The following is a 20,009-nucleotide window of genomic DNA, read 5'->3' as shown; positions in this document are numbered from 1 at the left end:
TAGCCATGATATACTTGTATCGCAGTTGTTACTACCAGACTTACTGGAAAAATCTGGAAAGAATTTTGAAGTGGTGTTCTTATATAAAATATAGAGCTCCGGAATTTGAGATTACAGTGTTCTAAGCAACATAATCACAAACACACCTGCTTTTCCAAATCTAAGTGGCTGATGAAAGTACATGCTGAGTACCAGGAACAGAGCGGCTGCAGGATCGTTACCTTGCTCAGAAAACACTCTGGACTCAGCATTTCTGAACAGAGTGAGAGTTACAACCTTACCTAGAACTGAAAAGGTATCGTCTTATAACGAAAAGGAAAACTATTCTGCTTGCAACTAGGATAGCTACAGAAGACAAGAGAAGGTTATTCTATCAAACTGTCAGAATTGCATTCCAGTACCATGTATTAAAGCTGGTTAAAAACACACAGTAGTACAGTACATACCCACTACAGTGTCTTGTCCTCTCATGTTCTACCCAAGAATGTGTGAGAGTTAACAGATCGGTATCTTTTCAATAACTATTCATTATATTCTAAAATGAAATAGGAGATTTAAAGTGTGCAAACGTAATTCAGAGTAAATCAATTTATCAACAACTTAGAGGCAGTTTGTGCTGCTTTTCTGATTAATCTTGTACTATCTTTCTCTGTCCCTAGATGTCACTATTCTAGAGATTCAGCCACTCCTAAGGAGCTGTGGATTTTCAGAAATTAACTGAACAAGTTCAAGTTTTCTTTTCTGCTCTTCTTTTAAACTAATGATCAATAGAAATCATTGTTTTGAAAAAGCTTGCCATTAGTGACTTGTATGACAAGTCTAGTTGCTTATTTTTTAATTGTAAAATGAGCACAACTTAAAAGTTAAATAGCAGCAGCAGTAATATATAGAAATAAAATAACATAAATTTTTGAACTTGCAAAGTTTTTTATACTCCAGTGCACACATTTTCCTGATGAAAGCTGTGGGTAGAATTGATCAGTAACGTGGAAACACCCACTGGTGGACAGCAGTGCTGGGGATCCCGAGCTTGGTGTCCCTGTCACCAGCGCAGAGAGGACGGGGGCTACAGCAGATACACAGCTGTGCTGTGGTCAGGAAGATGCTTATGTCAGATTGTGACCTGTACAAGAGAGGGAAATAACCTAGGACAGAAAACTTGGGGAAAAAAGTTGTTGTAAGCAGTTCACAAAATACATTCTCCTGTTTGAACAATGGAATTACCCAAGGAGCAGGTTCTAGTCAGTATTTTAGTTAACTGCCTGGGTGACAGGAGAGATTCTTAGTGAGTTAGTACTGGGGAGCTCAGAACTGGAATTCAAAATTAGTGAGAAAACTTTGAGAAATAATAAGAAAGAAGCAGAGTGAAATTCAGTGCGATAAAATAGAAGCCACTTGCCCAGGCTGCAATAATCTACAGAGAATGGCAAACAGGAGACAAGGTAACAGCTGCTCCCAAACAGTGTGGAGCATTATCAGAAGAAAAGCCATCCCCACCCTGAACACAGCAACGAGCAACTTGTGTGTCCTCATCACCTGCTGACCATCGGTTGGCTTGACTAAAGCAGAGATTTGTGCTCCCAGAAGATGGACCAAAAAAAATCAGCATGGAAACTATTAGAAAATACAACTTGCTATGAAAAACTTGATGAATCACGTTTGTTTGGCAGGGAGGAGAAGACTTTTTTTTCCTTCCCCTAATAAAGTGCCAGATTTCCCACAGAGTCTGTAAAAATGTCTACTATTGAAGACATTTAAGATCAGATTAGTCAAACATCTCCATTAGTAGTAGCTAAGATATTTCACTGTGCCTTGGGATGACAAGCAGACTAGAGAATGCCCAAGTACTTTTCAGGTTTATGTTTATATGAACACAACTCCACATTTGCAGAGAATAGCTGGAATTTCAAAACATCTAAGTTCCAGTATTGAATTGCAGAGTTTGAAATATTTCTAAAAAATCTTGAAGATGCTGTAGCAATAGACTATTTCTTTGGTCTGCAAACTGAAATACTACCAATTTCTAGATAATGAGGAGACAGACATCCTTTAGAGATTCTGTGGAGTTTGCACTAGGAGGGTATTTTTCATCTATATTTCTCCCTCCCTCCTCCTACAGCAGGTTGAATATGATAAATTTTAAGTTTTATTTGGCAGTGAAGTTACTTGTTCAATCACAATAATACATGAGCCAGCCCCAACTTGTGTTGGTTAAACAGGTTAGGGAAGGATGGAGAAAAGGAGCGGAAATCAAAAGCCGGTCTTCTCACAGTAATTTTGAGACACAACTTTAATTTTTTAGTGATATTTCTTCCTTTGAGAGCCTCTTGATGCAGAGTATTTGCATCATTAGTTCCATTTTGGATTTCTTAAGATATGTTACACTGAAAGTATTAGCAAGTGCTGTATGATCATCCTACCTTGTAGGCTAAATGCCTCGAGATCAGAGGGAATAGATTTCAAATGCAGTTATCCCCAAAAGCAACCACACAGCAGAGCACCAGGCAAGGTTCTGTACTGCTCTCTACTCAAGACAGATCGCTTTTAAGCAGGGTGTCTAGATCAATTTATTTCATAGACTAGTTTCACACAACATTTCAATTTAACAGAGCCTGTGCAGTCTAAAAGGTTCTGACTCGGCATACACGTTTGTGCTGTTATCTATGATCACGTTCTGTTAGTGGAAACAAAGTCCTCAGCTTGGCAATACCCAAGTTACTCTTTCAAACAGCAAGAAGCAGTAAGAATGGCTCCAGGGACAGAGGAGCTCAGCAAAGTCACAAGCACAAGGCCATGCACAACCAGGAGACAAAGACAAGCATTCAAACCTGCAGGTCAGGCTGCAGCAACTTCAGCTGAGCACAGACTAAGGCTGCCTCAGTTTCCCACAGCCAGCCCCAGCTGCAAACAGCTGGAATCAGCCAGTGTGCAGCTCTTGCCTGCTCAAAGGGAAGACTAAAGTCCAGATCCTCTGCTGGAGCTCCTTATTTTCAACTTGACTTTTTCCCAGCTGCACTTAAAAAAGCTGCTCAAGCATTCACAGTAGTAAAATTGAATTCTCCTGCTTCCTATTTTCATAGGAAAATGGGAAAATTGTTCCCCATTTAGTTTATTCCTGCACTGACTTTGGAACTGAACAGAAGAGGATATTTCATAAATAAGCTTAGACATTGTTTCAGGCAACCTGAAGCTGCTTAGTCCTTTATGTTACAGTGAATAACTACTTTTATTTAGAGGGACTTGCTGTAAGTCAAGTCTCATTTTAAAACAAGACAACTGAACTGTATTTTAAATTCCCAAATTACATTCAGATCTAAATTAGCATTATTCAGCATTTAACTGGTAAAACTTCAGCAGTACGGTTGCCCTACTTGCATATCAGATCCAACAAATGCACAAAAGCCAGTTTGTCTTCTGATATGCATGCAGGGAGCTAACTTAGGTACTAAGATGGCATACCGAATTCAGTATTCCACCTGGAATATTTCGCTAAGAGGTTAGGTATGTTAGAATAAAATGTCAAGTCAGTCAAGTTCCACAACACTTCATGTCTTCGGAGTGTTCTGTGAAAAAAGTGTGTGAGGATAAGATCAGCCTCAACAAAGCACCACACCAGCACAAGTAATTGCTTTTGCTGCTCAGATGAGCTCAGGCACCTGTGAGCAGCACTCTGAACAGTGTCAACATTTAATTCATCGAACTTGAATCATTCAGAGCTTGCCATTGATGTTATGCTTTCAAAAGTCATCTTCTGTTCATGATGGGAGGGAGAACACTACCTTTCCCATGTTGAAATGGTTTGACCAGGACAGTTAAAAATTGCAGAGTAGAAGACAAAAGCTCGTAGGTGGGAGATAAAAGAGGGGCATGGACACACACCTTCAAAAGTACCATTTCCTTCTGATGCAAGTTTAGGTACACAAATGGGATATACCCATCTTAAATCATGGAAGGAAACTAATCTGTGAAGAGGAGGAAAACAAAACATTTGAATTGATAGTGTGCACTAGCCTTTGTCCATCAAATCAGTGTATCAAAACATGCTTTGTAATTAAGTCTTAGCACATTCACAATTTAACACAGTAGAATTTTGTGCATTTGACTGAATTCCAGTCTCTGTTCATATGTGTAGTTTGATACAGGTCAGTTAAAATACTGAACTAGATTTTACTTTAAAAATGGAGACTCTGTTTAAGCATCGCATACTAGTTACTATCCCGCTTAAATAAAAAAATCACAAGACAAAACTGTGGAAGAAAACAGACTCTGAAGTAGTAAAAATTCAAAATGTTAAAGGCAAATGCAAATTCAGGTCCTCCACTTGCAAACTTCAATCACAGTTAAAAAACTATCCAACAAATTCACCATTTCCGGCCCCAGGTGTGCACCCTCAGGAGCAGCATGTTTTGCATATACTTACTGTGAAGTTGTACCTATTTGAGGTGTTCCATGAGCCATCTAAGCCCATTAAATTATTAAAAAAAAAAAAAAAAAAAATCAATTGGGAAGGATATGAACGCTCCTGAAAGGGTTTGGTGTAATGTACCTAAGTATGCCAGGGACCTTCTCTCAAACCTGAAGATTCAAATTAAACACTTGACAAATGATCACAGTTCAGCCATAAACACAACAACGTTTTTGCTTGGCATGCTACAGCAGAAACTTTATTCAGCTCATTTTGAAATTATTTGCAACCAAAATTTATTTTTGTAAACTCACAGAAATAAGCTTTAACATATAGGCTGTATACAACTCAAATACAGGTAATACTTTTAGCAATAACTTACAGATACAAACTAATGATAAACTACAATTTCACAAAGAATTGTAAACATTTTGCACAATTGTCAGTCCTTTCTTTTAGGCAAAGTGCTCTTTTGATGACAAATAAATTAACACACACATAACTAGAGCGGACTACTTCCAGACAATACAAAAAGGTGTTTCATAAGGCTTGTAAACAATGTAATAGTTATTTATGCAGAATTCATAAAAGTGTCTTTCAGGCTAAATATACTTACATACCTGGGCAGCAAAAATGATCTTGAAAATGCTTTAGATGTTAAATAAAAAGTTAACATTAATATCTTTCCAATGATATTTTTAATACACAATAAATGTCTTCAGGTTACATCCTTAATAGCTTATATCCCTGCCAGAAGGAATTAGGTGTGACTGAGCGGCAGCTGTGTCATGGAATGAGGGAGCAAAGGCTGGAGTCCAAGAGCTGTAGGTGAGTGAGCTGCAAAACCAGAAATAATGACCAGTCAGCTTCATCAGACATAGAAAGAGATGACAAGCAGTAAATCCCTCCAGGTAATAGTAGTTCCCTTGTCCCAAAACCCTGCAGCACACTCCCTTCTTCCTCCCCAGCACCCACACTCCACCACAGCCCCACACACCCTGCTCAGTCTGGGTCTGCTCCCAGACCTTCGGCACCTCTGCTCACCACAAATGTGAGCCAAAGTTGTTGACTTGCTGGGTCACAAGGCACACAATGACCAGAACAGACTTCTGACCACCAGGGTCCCACTACCACATGCATTACTGTGAGGGAAGCTGCAGTTTTTGGTGAAGCTGCTGAATTGAATGTATCTATGATCATCTGGGTAAGAGCCAAGTTGGTAAATAGTAAATTATGTGGTTTTTTTTTTTTTTTTTTAAGTGGCATGGTTGTCTTTAAAAGGGTTTGATTTCTTATTACTAGTATTCAAAGTCTGGAAGAAGCACAAGAAGTAGTCTTCACACCCAGACCTTCAGTGAAGGGCCACTGCTTGAGGAGGCACACTTCTTGGGAGATGTAGAGAACACAGACATCATTAAGATATTCTGTTACAATAATAAAATTAAAAATCCATTAAGATTATTTAACCTATACTTGGTAACTGTTCTTGCGAGAGTCTAACGATTTTACTTGAACATGCAAGGCTGTTGTACCCACCATCCATATAGCTGTGCAGAGCAGTCAGCATGGTCCCGTCCTGGGGTACGTAGGCAGAGTAAGCCATTTCTTCTAACATGGGTGGAGACAGCCTGGAGGGCTGAACTGCTGTGACAGGAGCAGTAGATGAATGATTAGGACTAACATGTTTCTTATGGCGTGCTCTGCAATTTTGAAACCACACCTGAAAAGGGGGGAAAATTTACATCGTGTTGATAGATTGCAATCTGTTTCAACATTAGCATAATAAAACCCTCAGAGTTCTAACTTGGGCTGGATTCAGTTAGTTAGTCCAGCCCTTAACATAACAGTTCAGATGAAGCATTAATTCTGAGTCTACGTGCTACGCAGTGTCTCCAGCCCATGGGGAAATGCAGGGCAAGGGGCTGTGAGCCCCTGGGGGCAGCATCTCCCTGGGCATGGAGCAGACACAGTCACCTCGTGCCTGGACACCGCTGACAGCCAAGCACATTTTTCACAGGATACCCACTGTTTACATTGAGAAGTGTACAAGCTTCCTTTCTTTTAATTTAGGGCTTTATGACAGCTGCCAGATACCTCATTTCTACATAAATACTGTCAATCTTACAAGCTAGAATAAGCTAAGGGAACCACAAAGTTATTTTTATTTATATAAACATATAAGTATATAATTTGTAGTATATAAAGATCCATCTTAGTGCATAAAAAGAGCATGCACATAACATTTGCTGAGAGACATCCTCAAGCAAAGATTCTAAGTCTGTGATTCAGTTTTGGATGGCATGGGTATGTATTTCAACTCTGTTCTCCAGAATAGATCACTAGATATTCACTTACTCCTAATGTGTCACACCGCAAAGCCATTTTTGAAAAGAGTGGTGGTATTAAAAAAGGACTATTGAAGTCAGAATTTTTTTCTTTAGAAGATCCTAGTGCCAATTTCTATACTGCTTAGGCTGAGAAGTTTCTTCCTGGAAGATTATTAATCCTCCACACGAAGTGTCAGAGGAATACAGCAAGTTTTCCAATTAACACATTTATTCTAGACCTGGTTTTGACTAAGGATGTTGTCTGAAGTTGTGATAAAGTTTCCAGATTAGATCTTTTTCCATCTCACAATAACTACATGAAGAGAATTAAGCCTTTCCAATGGATGAGTACCCAGCTTTGTTAGTCAAGTAGCGTGCACAAGTTACCTGTATAACACGCCTGCTCAAGCCTGTTCTTTCTGCCAGTTTCTGAAGCGTTTGTGCATCTGGGTTGTTGTCCTGAGCAAACTGTGCTTGCATAACCTGAGAAGGCAAGATGGGAGATGGCAGTTTGCGCACAGCCCTAGAGCAGCAGAGACTCCTCTCACATCGTGGTCCTGCTCCTGGTCTGTTTTCAGGGAGTTGTTGTAATCACCAATCCACAGACAGTCCCAAATACATTAAAGGAAAAAAAATAATCCACAAAGCCAAAACACAAGCCCCTTATTATGCTTAACTGAGCAGAGACATTTACCAGAAATAAGTGAATTCTGCTTGGCAGCAGTAAAAAAATGGAGGTGTCATTATGATTTAAACAGCCTGTGCAAGAAAAGGTCCCGCAACGTGATTCAAACATGCTTTATAAAGAGAACAGCAGAGCACAGCACGCAGTGCAAGGAGGGAATGAGCTCGGATCCACCTCAACCTGTTGGTTATATGAACACCTTGTGTTATGTGAGCAGCTCAACCCTCTTTGCAGCTGCACTTTGTGCCTCAACTACCTCCAACCAACCTGCAGAACATGGATGCTCACCCTTGGCTGACCTGCACTACATAGTTGTTTTTACAGAAACAATTTGCTAATACATTTACAGAAAACTGAAGTGAACACTTATCATTAGGATATGAGTTGCATTTTTTAGAGGAAGAAGATGTCAACTTGGCCTGCACTCTGAACAGTTTTAGAGTCTGTAGGAACTCACCTTATTTAAGGAAGGCTTTATGGGTTTCTACAGAGTATCTTCAGCAGCTTAGTAAACTGTAGTTTATAATTTCTGGGTTTTGACCATTGATGGTCTGTAAATTTTGCCTGGCTCATCTTTGAAGATTCAGACTCCTTCTCTCCACATTCAGAAACAGTGAAACTACTTACTGTCCTACTGTGTCATGCAAAGACATCAGAAAGCATGGGCACCCTTTTGTACAAGTCCTTCATGAGGTGTGTCACTGCGTGCTGACACTCGGACAGGCACTTATCCCTCTGAGGCTTCTCCTGCTGGACGTTTTATACCAGCAACAAGGATAGGCACAGAGATATACACTGAGCAAATAACAAGGGCCATCAAATAACAAGATGCCCCAAGACCTCAAACAGCTGCTGAAGTAGGTTACCATCTATTTACAACAGGGAAGGAGGGGAACATGGAAGTTTCAGTGACAGCAAATGGGAAGAAGCCCTGAATTCCATTCCTACCGTGATGGCCAGGGCTATGTCCCCTTGAGCTACTGCTGGAAAAAAGTTCCCTTTTACAGAAGTTTGGGGTTGAGGTCCATTGCCCTGTGCCCTCGCCAGATTATTGCTGACATGCTTGGTTTGTTTAACAACACATTCTGTCTCCAGCCATGGTCGAAATAGCAAACTAAGCTTTGAACAGCCACATGCCATGTTACATAGCACTGCTTAAATGCCTCAATGTGTTACTACATCCCAACTTTAGCTTTTCTCAACTGCTTTCACCACAAACAAAAAGAGAGCAAGCCAACAGATCAAAACTCAGGCTAAGAGTGGAAAACAAACAACGTAGTGACCATATGTGACCAGAGATTCAAAGACTGGCAGTGGGGGTGCAGAGCTAGGATTAGGCAGAAAGCTGCAGCTTCCTTCTCTTCAGAGATTAAAACCTCTAAATCTGGTTTCACCACTACCTTTCCATGGGGAGCCAGCCCTAGTCAGGGTGTTCTTCCCCAGAAAGCTGATTTAATGAAGTGGTGATCCAGAGGGTGCAATAATTCCTATTCGAGGCAGCCCAGAGCTAACCCTTGCCGAGGTGGCAGCACGACAAGAAGCCTGGAAAGCCGAGCAGATGCAGGCAATCCCCCTCCCTCCAGGACAGGCTTCCATCTGGCACTTTCAGGCTCCCTACACATCCCTCTTCCCTCAGTCCTGGCCATGGGGAGGAGCAGAACTGAGCCAGTATAAGGGAATATTGGAAAAAAATACTGCAACAACACATGTTCAAGGACAAATTGGACGGTACAAGAATTGCTGCCAAGTACTTCAAATGCGCTTTTCCTGCATTACACTCCAGCCAGCTCTATGAAGTGCAGGTTTTTATCCACCCCCATCTCCCCCAAAAATGTAGCATTAAATACTGAAGCTAGGTTTTGAAATACGACACCCAGACTACAATGACTTTAGTATACTTTTAACAGATAAACCTCAAAGACACTTTGAGGAAATCAGCATGTGAAGCATTTTGGAAGGGGTGGGAGAGAAAAAGGAAGGAAAGCAAAGGTGAGTCCCTGTTGATAGTCTCTCTCCCTGGTGTACACAAGTGTAGTCATAACATATAATCTAAAAAGCAAGTATTGAGGACAACCACCTTAGGAGAAGAAAGGGAAAAAATCAGTAAGTGTGCAAATATTCCCATCTTCTCAATAAACCAAAGCAACACAAGAAACAGTCATTGCCAGGAGTCAGCCTGCATTCATGTCAATATTAACAGGAGCCCACGACACTTACCTGTTCTGAGAACACAATTTTTTGCAGCCCTTATTGTGCATTACAATAAAATTCAAAGTCCCACCCCGTTAATGTCTTGAAATCACACACAGCACCCATCTTTAGAACAACTCTTCACATTACATAATTCTAGAAATATTTTGTCTTTATTATGTGTAGCGATATAAATGCCTGATTAAATAGATTTCACTGAGCAATCAAAATAGAACAACCTTTTTGTTTCCACTCTGCAGAATTACTGTCTGCCCCCAGGGAAATAAAAAACTTGAAGAGTAACTATTCCATATTAAACTGCTGAAGCTAACAAACAATTCCAGAAACATGCTGTGTCTTGATAGTTTATGAAATAGTATAAAGCACACAAGCTTTTTCTTTCCCCCCACATGCATCCAATTTCCTATCAGTTCAGCACCCTTGTCCTGCATAAACCTGAACTATGCAAGTTTTTATCGCTGCCTCTACCTGGAGTTGATCTGCTGTGAAGCTGGTCCGAGCTCTTTTTGCTGGTTTTGGATGATTAACGTCTTGTTCTGTTAGCAACGCTCCTTCCACACTAATCCCATTACCTGAAGCGTTAAAAAGAAAACAATGTCTGCTAAATATTCAAAACAATGTTATTTGTAAGTCAGACTGTCCTCCAACAATGACCAACAGTACCTGATCAGCTGAATTTCGGCTTTAAAAAGGCCATATTCTGTTCCAAGTTAAACTCATCTGGCGCTATTACCCATTATGCCCCAAATGACTCCCTTGCAAGTGAGGGAAGGAATACATCCCGCATATTGTATCAACTAGATATGCTCTTGCTTTCTTTTCCTTAGGACAGAAAACAAGTTATACAAACTTAAAAAAAATTAAAACATCCAATAATTTGCACATTATTTTAATTCAAGAACCTGTGCTTCCAGCCCTAGTAAAGCTAAGTAATTATCTCTTAATAAGGAAGATGAAATAAACCCCAACAATTTAATTAAAACTAAACCACAAACATAGTTCTTAACAAAAGCAGCATGTTACCATTTTCAACTTCTCTTTTCAGGTTGTCCAACATGCAGTCGTAATGCACCCTGCAGAGCACCTTCTCCTCCACCAGCGCGAACTCCTCGCCGGTGGACAGCTGTCTCTTGCAGGAGAAGCAGGCGAAGCACGCCAGGTGGTACACGTTGCCCTTGGCCCTGCGCACCCAGTCCGTGGCGTGGATGTGGCGGCCGCAGCGTGCACAGCGGGTGCCGTACCGCCTGTGGAGGGGACACAGGGGACACCACATTTGGGACACAAGAGGGGCCAGGGCAGCGCAGCCCAGACCTGGGCAAGGAGGGGACAGAGTACTCCTGTTTTTATCACAATAAAGTCAGCAAGTTTGTAGCCGATAGCAAGACCGCTATTGATCTACTGAAGTTAATACTTCCATAAGGCAAAGAATAAAACTGAAGCATCTTAACTGCTATATGCTTTCCTTTTGTAAAGAGAAGTACTCTCTAAAAAGCTGAGAGTGGGAGATGGAAACAGCTGACTTGGCGTTCAGAATTCTCCCAATTATTCAAACATATTTCACATTACTCCAGCAGTAGTCTGAATTATTACATTTAGCTACATCATCCTTCACTAATCATTCAGTCCCCTCCAGCAGCAGAAGGGGAAAACCTGTATCTTCATAGTTATTTCCTTAATTACCACCACATTATGATTTTAAAAGAAATTCAAATATCTGCAAGTATTTACATTACTACAGTAGAATATTTCTCTTTGAAGAGGAAACTAGCCACCAAGATATGTTGATTATGTAGATAAGAATTTGTCCTGAAAATCTTTGCAGACTCAAAAGTTCTTTTTCTGAAGTCCCAGAAACCTTTGTTTTTCCAGAAGTTCACAATGCTCAGCCTGCCTCCTCCCTTTCTTTCGGTGTCAAAACTCACTCGCTGGATGTAATCCATCCGCTACACAGGTGAGAATCTCACAAATAGTTCAATCTGGGGAAGTACCAGCAGTCACAACAAAATTAACAGCAACATTTTTTTTTTGCTGCTTTCTGTACCAAAGATTTTGTATCATGAGTACTTTCAGTGCCAGTAGGAATACATAATATCCCTCCTTACAGGCTTAGACTTTAATCTTGAATAATTGTTCATGTTCTAAACCAAACTGATCACAGAGAGGTATAACTGTTGAAAGCTTCTTTTAAAGATTACAGGATTTATCCTGGGTTGTTTTTGTAGTTCCATGTGATACACCTTAAGCCTCATACCCAGAGCAATGCTAGATCAAACTGGATATAATATCACCACCAACTTGTATTCTCAATCAACATTATCGAAGGGTGATTCTTTGCACATACAATAGCTCAATGACCTTAACTGTGGTAGCTTCCATGACTTGCCTTTTTTCCCCTGCCCCTGTGCATACACAAGTAAACTATTATATAAAGGCAGCAGCTACACATAATACGAGAGGGGGAGACGCAGGGTAGTTACATCAGACAGACTTGGGGTTTCTCAAGTCCCTTTGCGAGAAATGTCAGGGTTTAACTACTGAAAATAAACCTAGCAAGTAAAAAACAAAGATTCTAAATGTACATTTTAGTTGCAGCTTAAGTGAAAAGTAACAAGCAATTGTAACATGTTATCTAATAAAATCATATTCCAGTTACAATATACCTGAAATAATCAAGTTTGCAGAAAATATCTTTATCTTTGATGTAACAGCTCGTGTGCCTTCCTAGAGATGTTCTGCAAACGCTGCATGAGAGACAACGCACGTGCCAGCAGAGGTCATTTACCTGAAAAAACACAGAAGAAAAATACCCCTCAGTGTTTGTGCTACCAATACTATATTTACAAAGCTACCAATACTATATTTCATATTTACAAAGCCTATTTTTTTTCCCATCCGTACCCAGAGCTGCCTGACAGAAAAGGACCTGGGGGTGTTGATTGACAGTGGCTGAACATGAGCCAGCATGTGCCCAGGTGGCCAAAAATGCCCAGAGCATCGTGGCTGATACCAGGAATAGTGTGGCCAGCAGGACCAGAGAAGTGATTGTGCCACTGTACTTGGCGCTGGTGGGGCTGCACTTTGAATATCATCTTCTTCAGTTTGAGGCCCCTCATAATAAGAAGGACATTGAAATACTGGAGAGAGTGCAGAGAGGGGCAACCATCCCTGAAGGGGTTTTAAAGACATTTAGACAAGGTTCTTAGTGACATGGGTTAGTGCTAGAATTAGGTTATGGTTGGACTTGATGATCCTGAGGGTCTTTTCCAACTGAAATGATTCTATACAGACAAGGCCAAAAATTACACAATGATGATTCATGGAAAATTTATCTTCAAGGCAAAACATTTTTCGTATAGAACTGCATGTCATATTAAGGGTTAATTAATTTGATGGAGGTCTTCAGAATAAGCTTTTTTGGTTTTGTAATTAAAAGTACTAGAAGAGGAAGCAAGAGATTCAAGTTCCACGTAGATATTTTCTGCCCGGTTCTGTTCTCATAGCATTAGAGTAATAGAGCAAGATTTGGCCTCATCTGACCTTGGAAAGACAGCTGACTTACATACTTTTATTTCCCAGTCTGTAAAAAGCCCTGCCTAACAAAGAACAAACTTTGCAAAGTGATTTGAAATTTTAAAATGTGAGTATTGAAGCAGAAAAAAAGAAAGTCCATCAAATAGAACACATCATGAACCACATCTTAATTTGCCAGGTTTCGTTAAAGCAAAGTTAGTGAATGGACTGAGAGTTTCAGAATATCAGCAGTTGTTTTAATAGCAAATTCTACCATTTTTTTTAAATGTAATATTCATCATGAAACTAGACAGTCATTGAAAGCAGTAGAAATCAGCAGTTTTGAAAACCCACATATAATTTTGGGGCAAATAAATTGAGTGCAATTATTTTCATTTCTTCATTGCTACAAAGAGAACTCTGTCATGCAGACATTGTGCATCACACATCAGCCAAATAAAATCATTTGAAAACCCGAGACTCCCAGTGACTGTAAAATCTAAGTAATAACCCTCTGAATAATCCCATGCCACAGAGGAAGAATTCTGGAAACTAAAGAATGAGTAAGTTTAATTTTTTTTTCCTGAGTCAATTTCTCATCTCATGCCAAGCAGCCCATAATATTGCCTATGGCAAAACAGCAGATTTGAGATAATCCAGGATGTGCCTTTCATCAGAACACTGCCAGACAAATCACAGAGCCAGTGCGGTACCGACTCCGCCGCTCCCGCTGGAATTGCCGTTTCAGCCGTTCCTCGGTCCCACCAGCACCGTCTGCGGTTGCCCAACACTCTCCCAACTCTCGCCCTTGTTGGCAGCCGCCTTCCCATACACTGACAAGGTTACACACGGCGTAATGTGAAGCTGTTGATAACAGCTGTCACCAAACTGATCCTCCCGGGTATTTCTTAAGAGGCTGCAGTGCAGGCAGAGCCAGCAGCGACACTCGGGCCGGATCGGGCGGCCCCCCCCGAACGCTCCCGCACCGCCAGGCTGCTCTGCGAGCGGGAGCGACAGCCCAGCCACGCACAGTTCATCTCCCGCCCGCCCTTCGGCGGTTCGTTCTCTGCTCCCTCCATCAGCAGCTTGGATATTTGTCCCACTCGATGCCGTCCGTCTACACTCGTTAATTTAGACATACTGCCGGTTATCGGGAAGACACCAGTTCACCAGCACAGATTCCTCTCTCCTGCTTGCGCAGGAAGCCATAACAGCTAATTTAAAATTAAGGCTAAATCATTTAGACACGTTTTGCCCCAAGCCACATTATCGCAGTTTTTCAAGACAGGAAACAGCAACGATCGGTAAATAAGCTACCAAAATGTCACAGAGTAAAAGGGACTGGAACAAAGTTCACGTTCGCTGTGCTCCCAGTCCCACTGCACTATGTGTACCAGTCCAGCCTGATGCAAAGGCGGCAGCCGGGATTTACCAGAACAAAGCTACATGGGAGCTCCCCCACACCTGCACCCATCCTGTTTCAAATGAACCCCAGCCCAGCATACACGTTCTTTTGACCTTCTCACCCAACTGAGATTTAAGCAAGTGATCTAACAATAACACTGATGTGTTTGCAGCGGCGTTACCAACTTTCACTTTCAGGATACACAATGGCTTTATTAAAGGCTGCATCTAATAGAATCAAGTAACTTCTAACATAGTTGTCTGATCTCGCTTTTGAAAGGAGGGCAAGATTCTGATCCAGGACAGTTTTAATGGCAATAACACAAAAGGAAAATAGCCCCCCTTCCCAACCATATTAACCCTTTATATTTAAAGTCACATGATTTCCAGTCCTAAATGTTAAGGCTAGCAAAACCACTGCGCAGTCAGACAGCTCACTTTCCTCACGAACATCACTAGAAAACCTTTTACAGGACTAACTGATTTCCAGGTTTTTCAAGAGGCACTTTTTGTTTTGAGATTCACATCACACTAAAAGATTTATTTTAACTAACAACAAATGGGTCATACCACCACAGCTTAACCAGGAGAATAAAGCAGAACAAGGAAATCATCTATGTTCTGAATCATTACTTTTCTTCCCCACTCTCTCCTACAGCACGTCAAGAAAATACAATCCCAGCCCAGAAAAACGTTACCCGAAACATAAGCAGCCATTCAGTTTTCCTCTAAGGCCCGAATCGCACAGACGTGCCTACAATTAACTTCTCACTACTACATGCTCCTATTTCTGCAGCAGCCCCGCTGCCAAACCGACGGGCCCATCAGTTGGGGTGGGAAGGGGCTGAGCCGCGACGGTGCCACCAGATGCCGACAGCGGCGCGGGAAAGCGGCGGGAGAGGAATGCGGGGGCCAGTTCCTCCGAGCCCAGCGTCTCCGCCGGCCGCAGCCGCCCCGGCGGGCTCTCCCCGGGCAGCCCGGGCCCCGCGGCCTCGGCGCAGCGGGAGCCGGTCCCGCAGCCCGGCGGGCCTCGTGGAGCAAACGCGCCGGGCTGGGCGCTCTTACCTTCAGCAGGTACTTGTCCACGATCTCCAGGCCGCAGCTGCTGCACACGCACTTGCTGGGGGCGCAGCCGGAGCCCGAGGCCATGGACCGCGGCGAGGAGGAGGGCGACAGGGCGGCAGAGGAAGAGCAGGAGTCCTCGTCGGCCGCCGCGGGGCTTGCCTGCTGAGGAGCGCACGGAGAACGCGGTCAGCGCTTGGCCACCCCCGGGGAGCTCCGCGCCGCCCGGTCGCCGTTCTACCGGCACCTGCGGGGTCCCGCCGGGGATGATCGCGGCAGGAACCGGCGTTTCTCCGCGGGGCCAAGTGGAAGGGCCGCACCCGCGGTCGCCGAACTGGAGCGGGGAGCGGCCGCCCCTTCGCACCGGGCACCGGCGCCGCGCTCGCCCCGCGCCGCCACCCGCTCCCGGTGCGCTCGCCCGCCACCCCGCGCACCTTCTCCGAGGGGCCGCCGAGCGCGGGCAGATCCTTGTCCTCCAGCCTGCAGACGAACATCGGGTCACTCTTCCAATACATGGCCCTGCCCTACTGCATACCAGCGCTGGCGGCGAGGCAGCTCCGGGGACCCCGCGCCAGGTCTCTGCTCTCAGCGCCTGCAAGAAAAAAGTTTTGTTTTCAAGTGGGTGGACCTGCCTCGCTGGCCTCACCTCCTGCACAAAACCCGCCTTCTGAGCATGGCGGGAGCGACATCTCCGCCAGCGAGCCCGCGCCGGGGTTTGGGCGGGGGGGCAGGGGGAAAATCCAACAACAACAAAACAGCAACGAAAAAAACCCAAAGGATCCCCCCCGTTTGCGTTCATCGTTTGTCACAGCTTGCCCCCCGCCGTCCCAGTCTAAAGAAAGATCGGAGTTACATCTCTGCGTTAGCAAATAAGAGAAGCTCGACGGAAAGGGAGAGTACGTGTGAACAGAAAAGGTTTCTCCACGCTGCCGAAACTCAAAGCCCAAGCGTACTCCTGTAGTTTAGACTCACAAGTCCTAAATCTGTTTGTGCTGCTTCTACTCTTGCTCGTGCCTCCAAGATCCCGTGATAAAACCTTTCTCATTAAGCTAAAAAAGGAACATCTGAGCTGCCCAAGGGCCGTGGCATTACTCTGGTTCTGAAATCAAGCCTGAAAGCCCACGGATGTTGCTAATTAACATCAGTGCCTTCGGTCACGCCGTGGACGGAGGGTGCTGGGAGCTGGCTGTCCACAGCTCCCGGAAAACGAAAACGTTTCTTTCAGCGGAGGGGTCCGTAGGTTACTAGCACGCTTTTTCCATGAGTACAGACCTTGCCTGCAGAGTTCCCTCAGACCAAATACTGCTGATGTTCTCGGAACATTTCAGGAGAATAAAACAGCTTGTCCATCGCAGGTGAGGTAAATAAGCGGGGTGTCTGCTTCTCTGTACGTATTTAACAAGCCAGGTGTTTTTAATTAAACTCGTCGTTATGTTTCCATCTTCCCTCCCTTTGTTTCAGCTCCGCCTGACAAGGGATGCAAGACATGTTGCAGAGCCTCGGTAAAAGCAAACTGAGAGAATTGCCCGTACGCTTAGAAATATGTTAAGCTTAATAAAAGGGAATTCTGGTTTTCAGAAGCTGTATGAAAGAAGAGGCCCCATGTTCTTTTCCCCCTGAAAATTACGATCGGTATTTCATGTCCCAGGACCCGATACTGCAGGACCGTAACTGAACGAGTGGCGGTGCCGAGTCCCGGCAAATCCGGGACATCCCCAGTCAGTCACTCGTTTGTCCAGCGCTAAAACCTACCTAAACCAGGACAGAACCTCGCTTGAATTTAGCCCTAAAGTCCCTAACAGCCACTGCCACAGCAAGGCAAGTAGTGCTTTGGATTTTTTTTCTGGCCGCGACAAGGCAGCGCGACCGACAGCGGGCACGGCGCGGTGGGCCGGAGCTCCAAGAGGCCCCGCGTGAACGTGGGACACCGCCCGCCCTCGGACACCCCGGCTCCCCTCCCCGCGCTGTCCCGGAGGCGGCTTTCGGGCATCTCCCGGGCGAGCCCGGCACCGCCCGCGCTGGCTCGGCCCCTCTCCCTCCACGTCCCGCGACGCCGGAGCGCGGCCGATGCGGCCCCGCGGGGCGGGGGCCAGCAGTCCCGGACCCGTCTGCACGGTTCCTGCGCGGCCACCCGCCTCGGAAGGCGACGGGTCCCCGCTCCGCACAGCTCGGTGCTGCGCCCCGGGGTTAACGGCTCCTCGGCGCGGAGCCCCAGTTCCCGGCCCGGGCCGCGCAGAGGGGATTCCCTCGGGTCCCCGCTCCCGGCCCGCGGGGGGCGTTACGGGCCGACACGGGCCCGGTCAGGGCGCGTGTCCGCGGGGAGGACCGCTCGGCCCGGAGCCGCGTCCAGCACCGACTCCACCGGGACCATTTCAGGTACGGTACTGGAGCCGCCACCTGCCCTAGGCGGCACCACAGAAAACGGGCACCTGGCGGGGGGCTCCAAAGAGATGTGCCGTGGAGGGACCGAGGCCCGACCCGCCGTCAAGAGAACCCCAGGTGCGACGAGACCGTTGCACAGCCGGCAGCAGAGTCGCTTTTGTTGTTCGTCCGTCCTTTTTTTTTTTGTCTGTGTGTATGTGTGCTGTCAAAGTATTATTTAGGGTGTTCTTGCGGGCTTCACGGAGGGCTGCGTATCAGATTTCGATAAAATAACTCTCTTTCTGTATGCATACACCTTTTCCCTCTGAAAAATATAGCCGTAGGAGCCAACAAAGTCAATCAGCGCGTTGATCCCCACGGCGATTGTGAAAGCGCAGTAGTAATTCATAAAGCGGGTGTTGGAGGAAAAATAGTGTACGGGAGATTCATCCGTCTTTCTTAGTCTTTCCGGAGCCCGGCTCCGCCAAGCGAGCGGGCGGACAGTCGTCGATGACGGGCGAGCACGGACAGGCGGTCCCGGCCTTCCTCCTCTCTCGCGGTCCCCTCCGCCCCCCGCCTGGGCTCGGTCTGCCCGCGGCCGTGCGCTCCCTGCGGCACAGACTCCGCGGCTCTAGGGTGGCGGGGGGGGAACGCTGCGGGCACGCCGTCCCCTGGCGGGGTACGGGCCTCGGCCAGTCTCCTCCGGGTCTCCCTGGGGGCTGCGCGGAGCCGTGGGACGGGTCGGCGGCGCCGGGGGCGCGGGAGGGGCAGGAGGACAAGGCGCCCCGAGGACCGGCGCGGAGACGGTCAGGTAGCAGAGCCTGGTTATTGCTATGGCAGGGGGTGCTTCGCAAAGGTTTGCGGTTTTGCCGAGAGAGGCGTTATTTCCGAGAACGGGTCAGAAACGCTATAGTGTGTACACGGGTCGATGTGGAAAGTGCATGGGCTTGGTTATCCAGGCTCCACCCGTGCTTCGCGCTTTTATCACCTGTCTTTCCAAAATCCAGTCTGAATTTCATCGTTTCAATTACACGCCCTCGATATTTCTCTGAGTATTCCCAGTATCGTTTTGGAGGCGATGAAAACACGCAGACACGCAGGTTTTAGGGGATTTCCGATTTCTGCGCACCCTCGTCTCCCTGTCGCTGTCTCCACGCACACCGGAGGGATGCGCGGCTCGGATGCTGCTTTAATCCCGCCGCGGGCTCGGCGGGGGACCCCTGGGCGGGGGATTGTCGGCGGGCTCAGCAGGGAGGGACGGGAGGGAAGGGAACCCTGCCGGGGGGCAGGCAGTCCGCCCCGACCTGGTCCTGACGAGGCTGAGAGCGAAGCAGGGGACTCCCGCGGGACCCTCCGACGGGCGGACTGCGCCTGGATCTCATTCCTCTCTCTCATAAGTAATGCAAGTATGTGTGTGGGTGGGAAGGATAATCAGTTGTACATAGGAGCGATCTCTTAAATATTTGACGCTAAGGCACAGCACGAAGAAAGTACTGAGCGCAGAGAAATAGGGTTGTTTTAACGAAAGTGTGTTGCATATCGAATTCTTGATCAAAGACTGCACCGTAGTGCAAGTGCGTGTGGCTGGATGGGTCTCTCTGCAGGTTGCTCTAGCGAAACTGGTTCTCCCGTTAAAACACGGTCTGCTGAGAAATCAAAAAACGGCATTGTGGTCAGTTTACGAGAAACAGCACTGAGACCAGGGCCGCGGCAAGGCGGGGCGCCCGCGCCTGGCCAGTGCCGTCGCGCACGGCCGCGGTCGCTGCCCGGGCGAGACATCCGTGCGCCCAGCACCGGAGCTTCTTCCGCTCCCTGCCCGGCCGTGCTCGGGGGGAGCGGCGACCGTTTATCCCCCCCTCCGCGCCGACTGCCCCTCCGGGGGCGCCGCGTTCGGTGCGGGCCCGGCGGCTGGTGGGCACTGCGGGACCAGCGTTTCGGTCGCGGTGCTCCTCACGGCGGTCAGGGGGGCGGCGGAGACGTGCGGATTCGGCGGCCGAGCTGCCTCCCCACCGCCCCGGCAGCCTCGCCGCTCTCCCGGGCCTGC

At 46.1% G+C, this 20,009-nt stretch overlaps 1 protein-coding gene across 1 annotated transcript; it reads right to left on the bottom strand.

Annotated features, from left to right (window-relative positions):
- Positions 1-5,165: 5,165 nt before the first annotated feature.
- On the bottom strand, positions 5,166-16,119 carry LHX8 (LIM homeobox 8; the record flags this gene model as incomplete). Its single annotated transcript, XM_080348524.1, has 8 exons — positions 5,166-5,242; positions 5,942-6,125; positions 7,120-7,215; positions 10,097-10,200; positions 10,652-10,872; positions 12,289-12,410; positions 15,608-15,766; positions 16,039-16,119. 8 exons carry the CDS (start codon positions 16,117-16,119, stop codon positions 5,166-5,168), a joined length of 1,044 nt encoding a protein of 347 aa, XP_080204650.1.
- Between the last annotated feature and the right edge of the window lie 3,890 nt (positions 16,120-20,009).

This window comes from Nesoenas mayeri (assembly GCF_963082525.1).
Source record: "Nesoenas mayeri genome assembly, chromosome: 8".
In the NCBI taxonomy this organism is placed as follows: domain Eukaryota; kingdom Metazoa; phylum Chordata; class Aves; order Columbiformes; family Columbidae; genus Nesoenas; species Nesoenas mayeri.
Note: the sequence above shows the minus strand (reverse complement) of the source record. Positions and strands in the feature narration are given on the sequence as shown.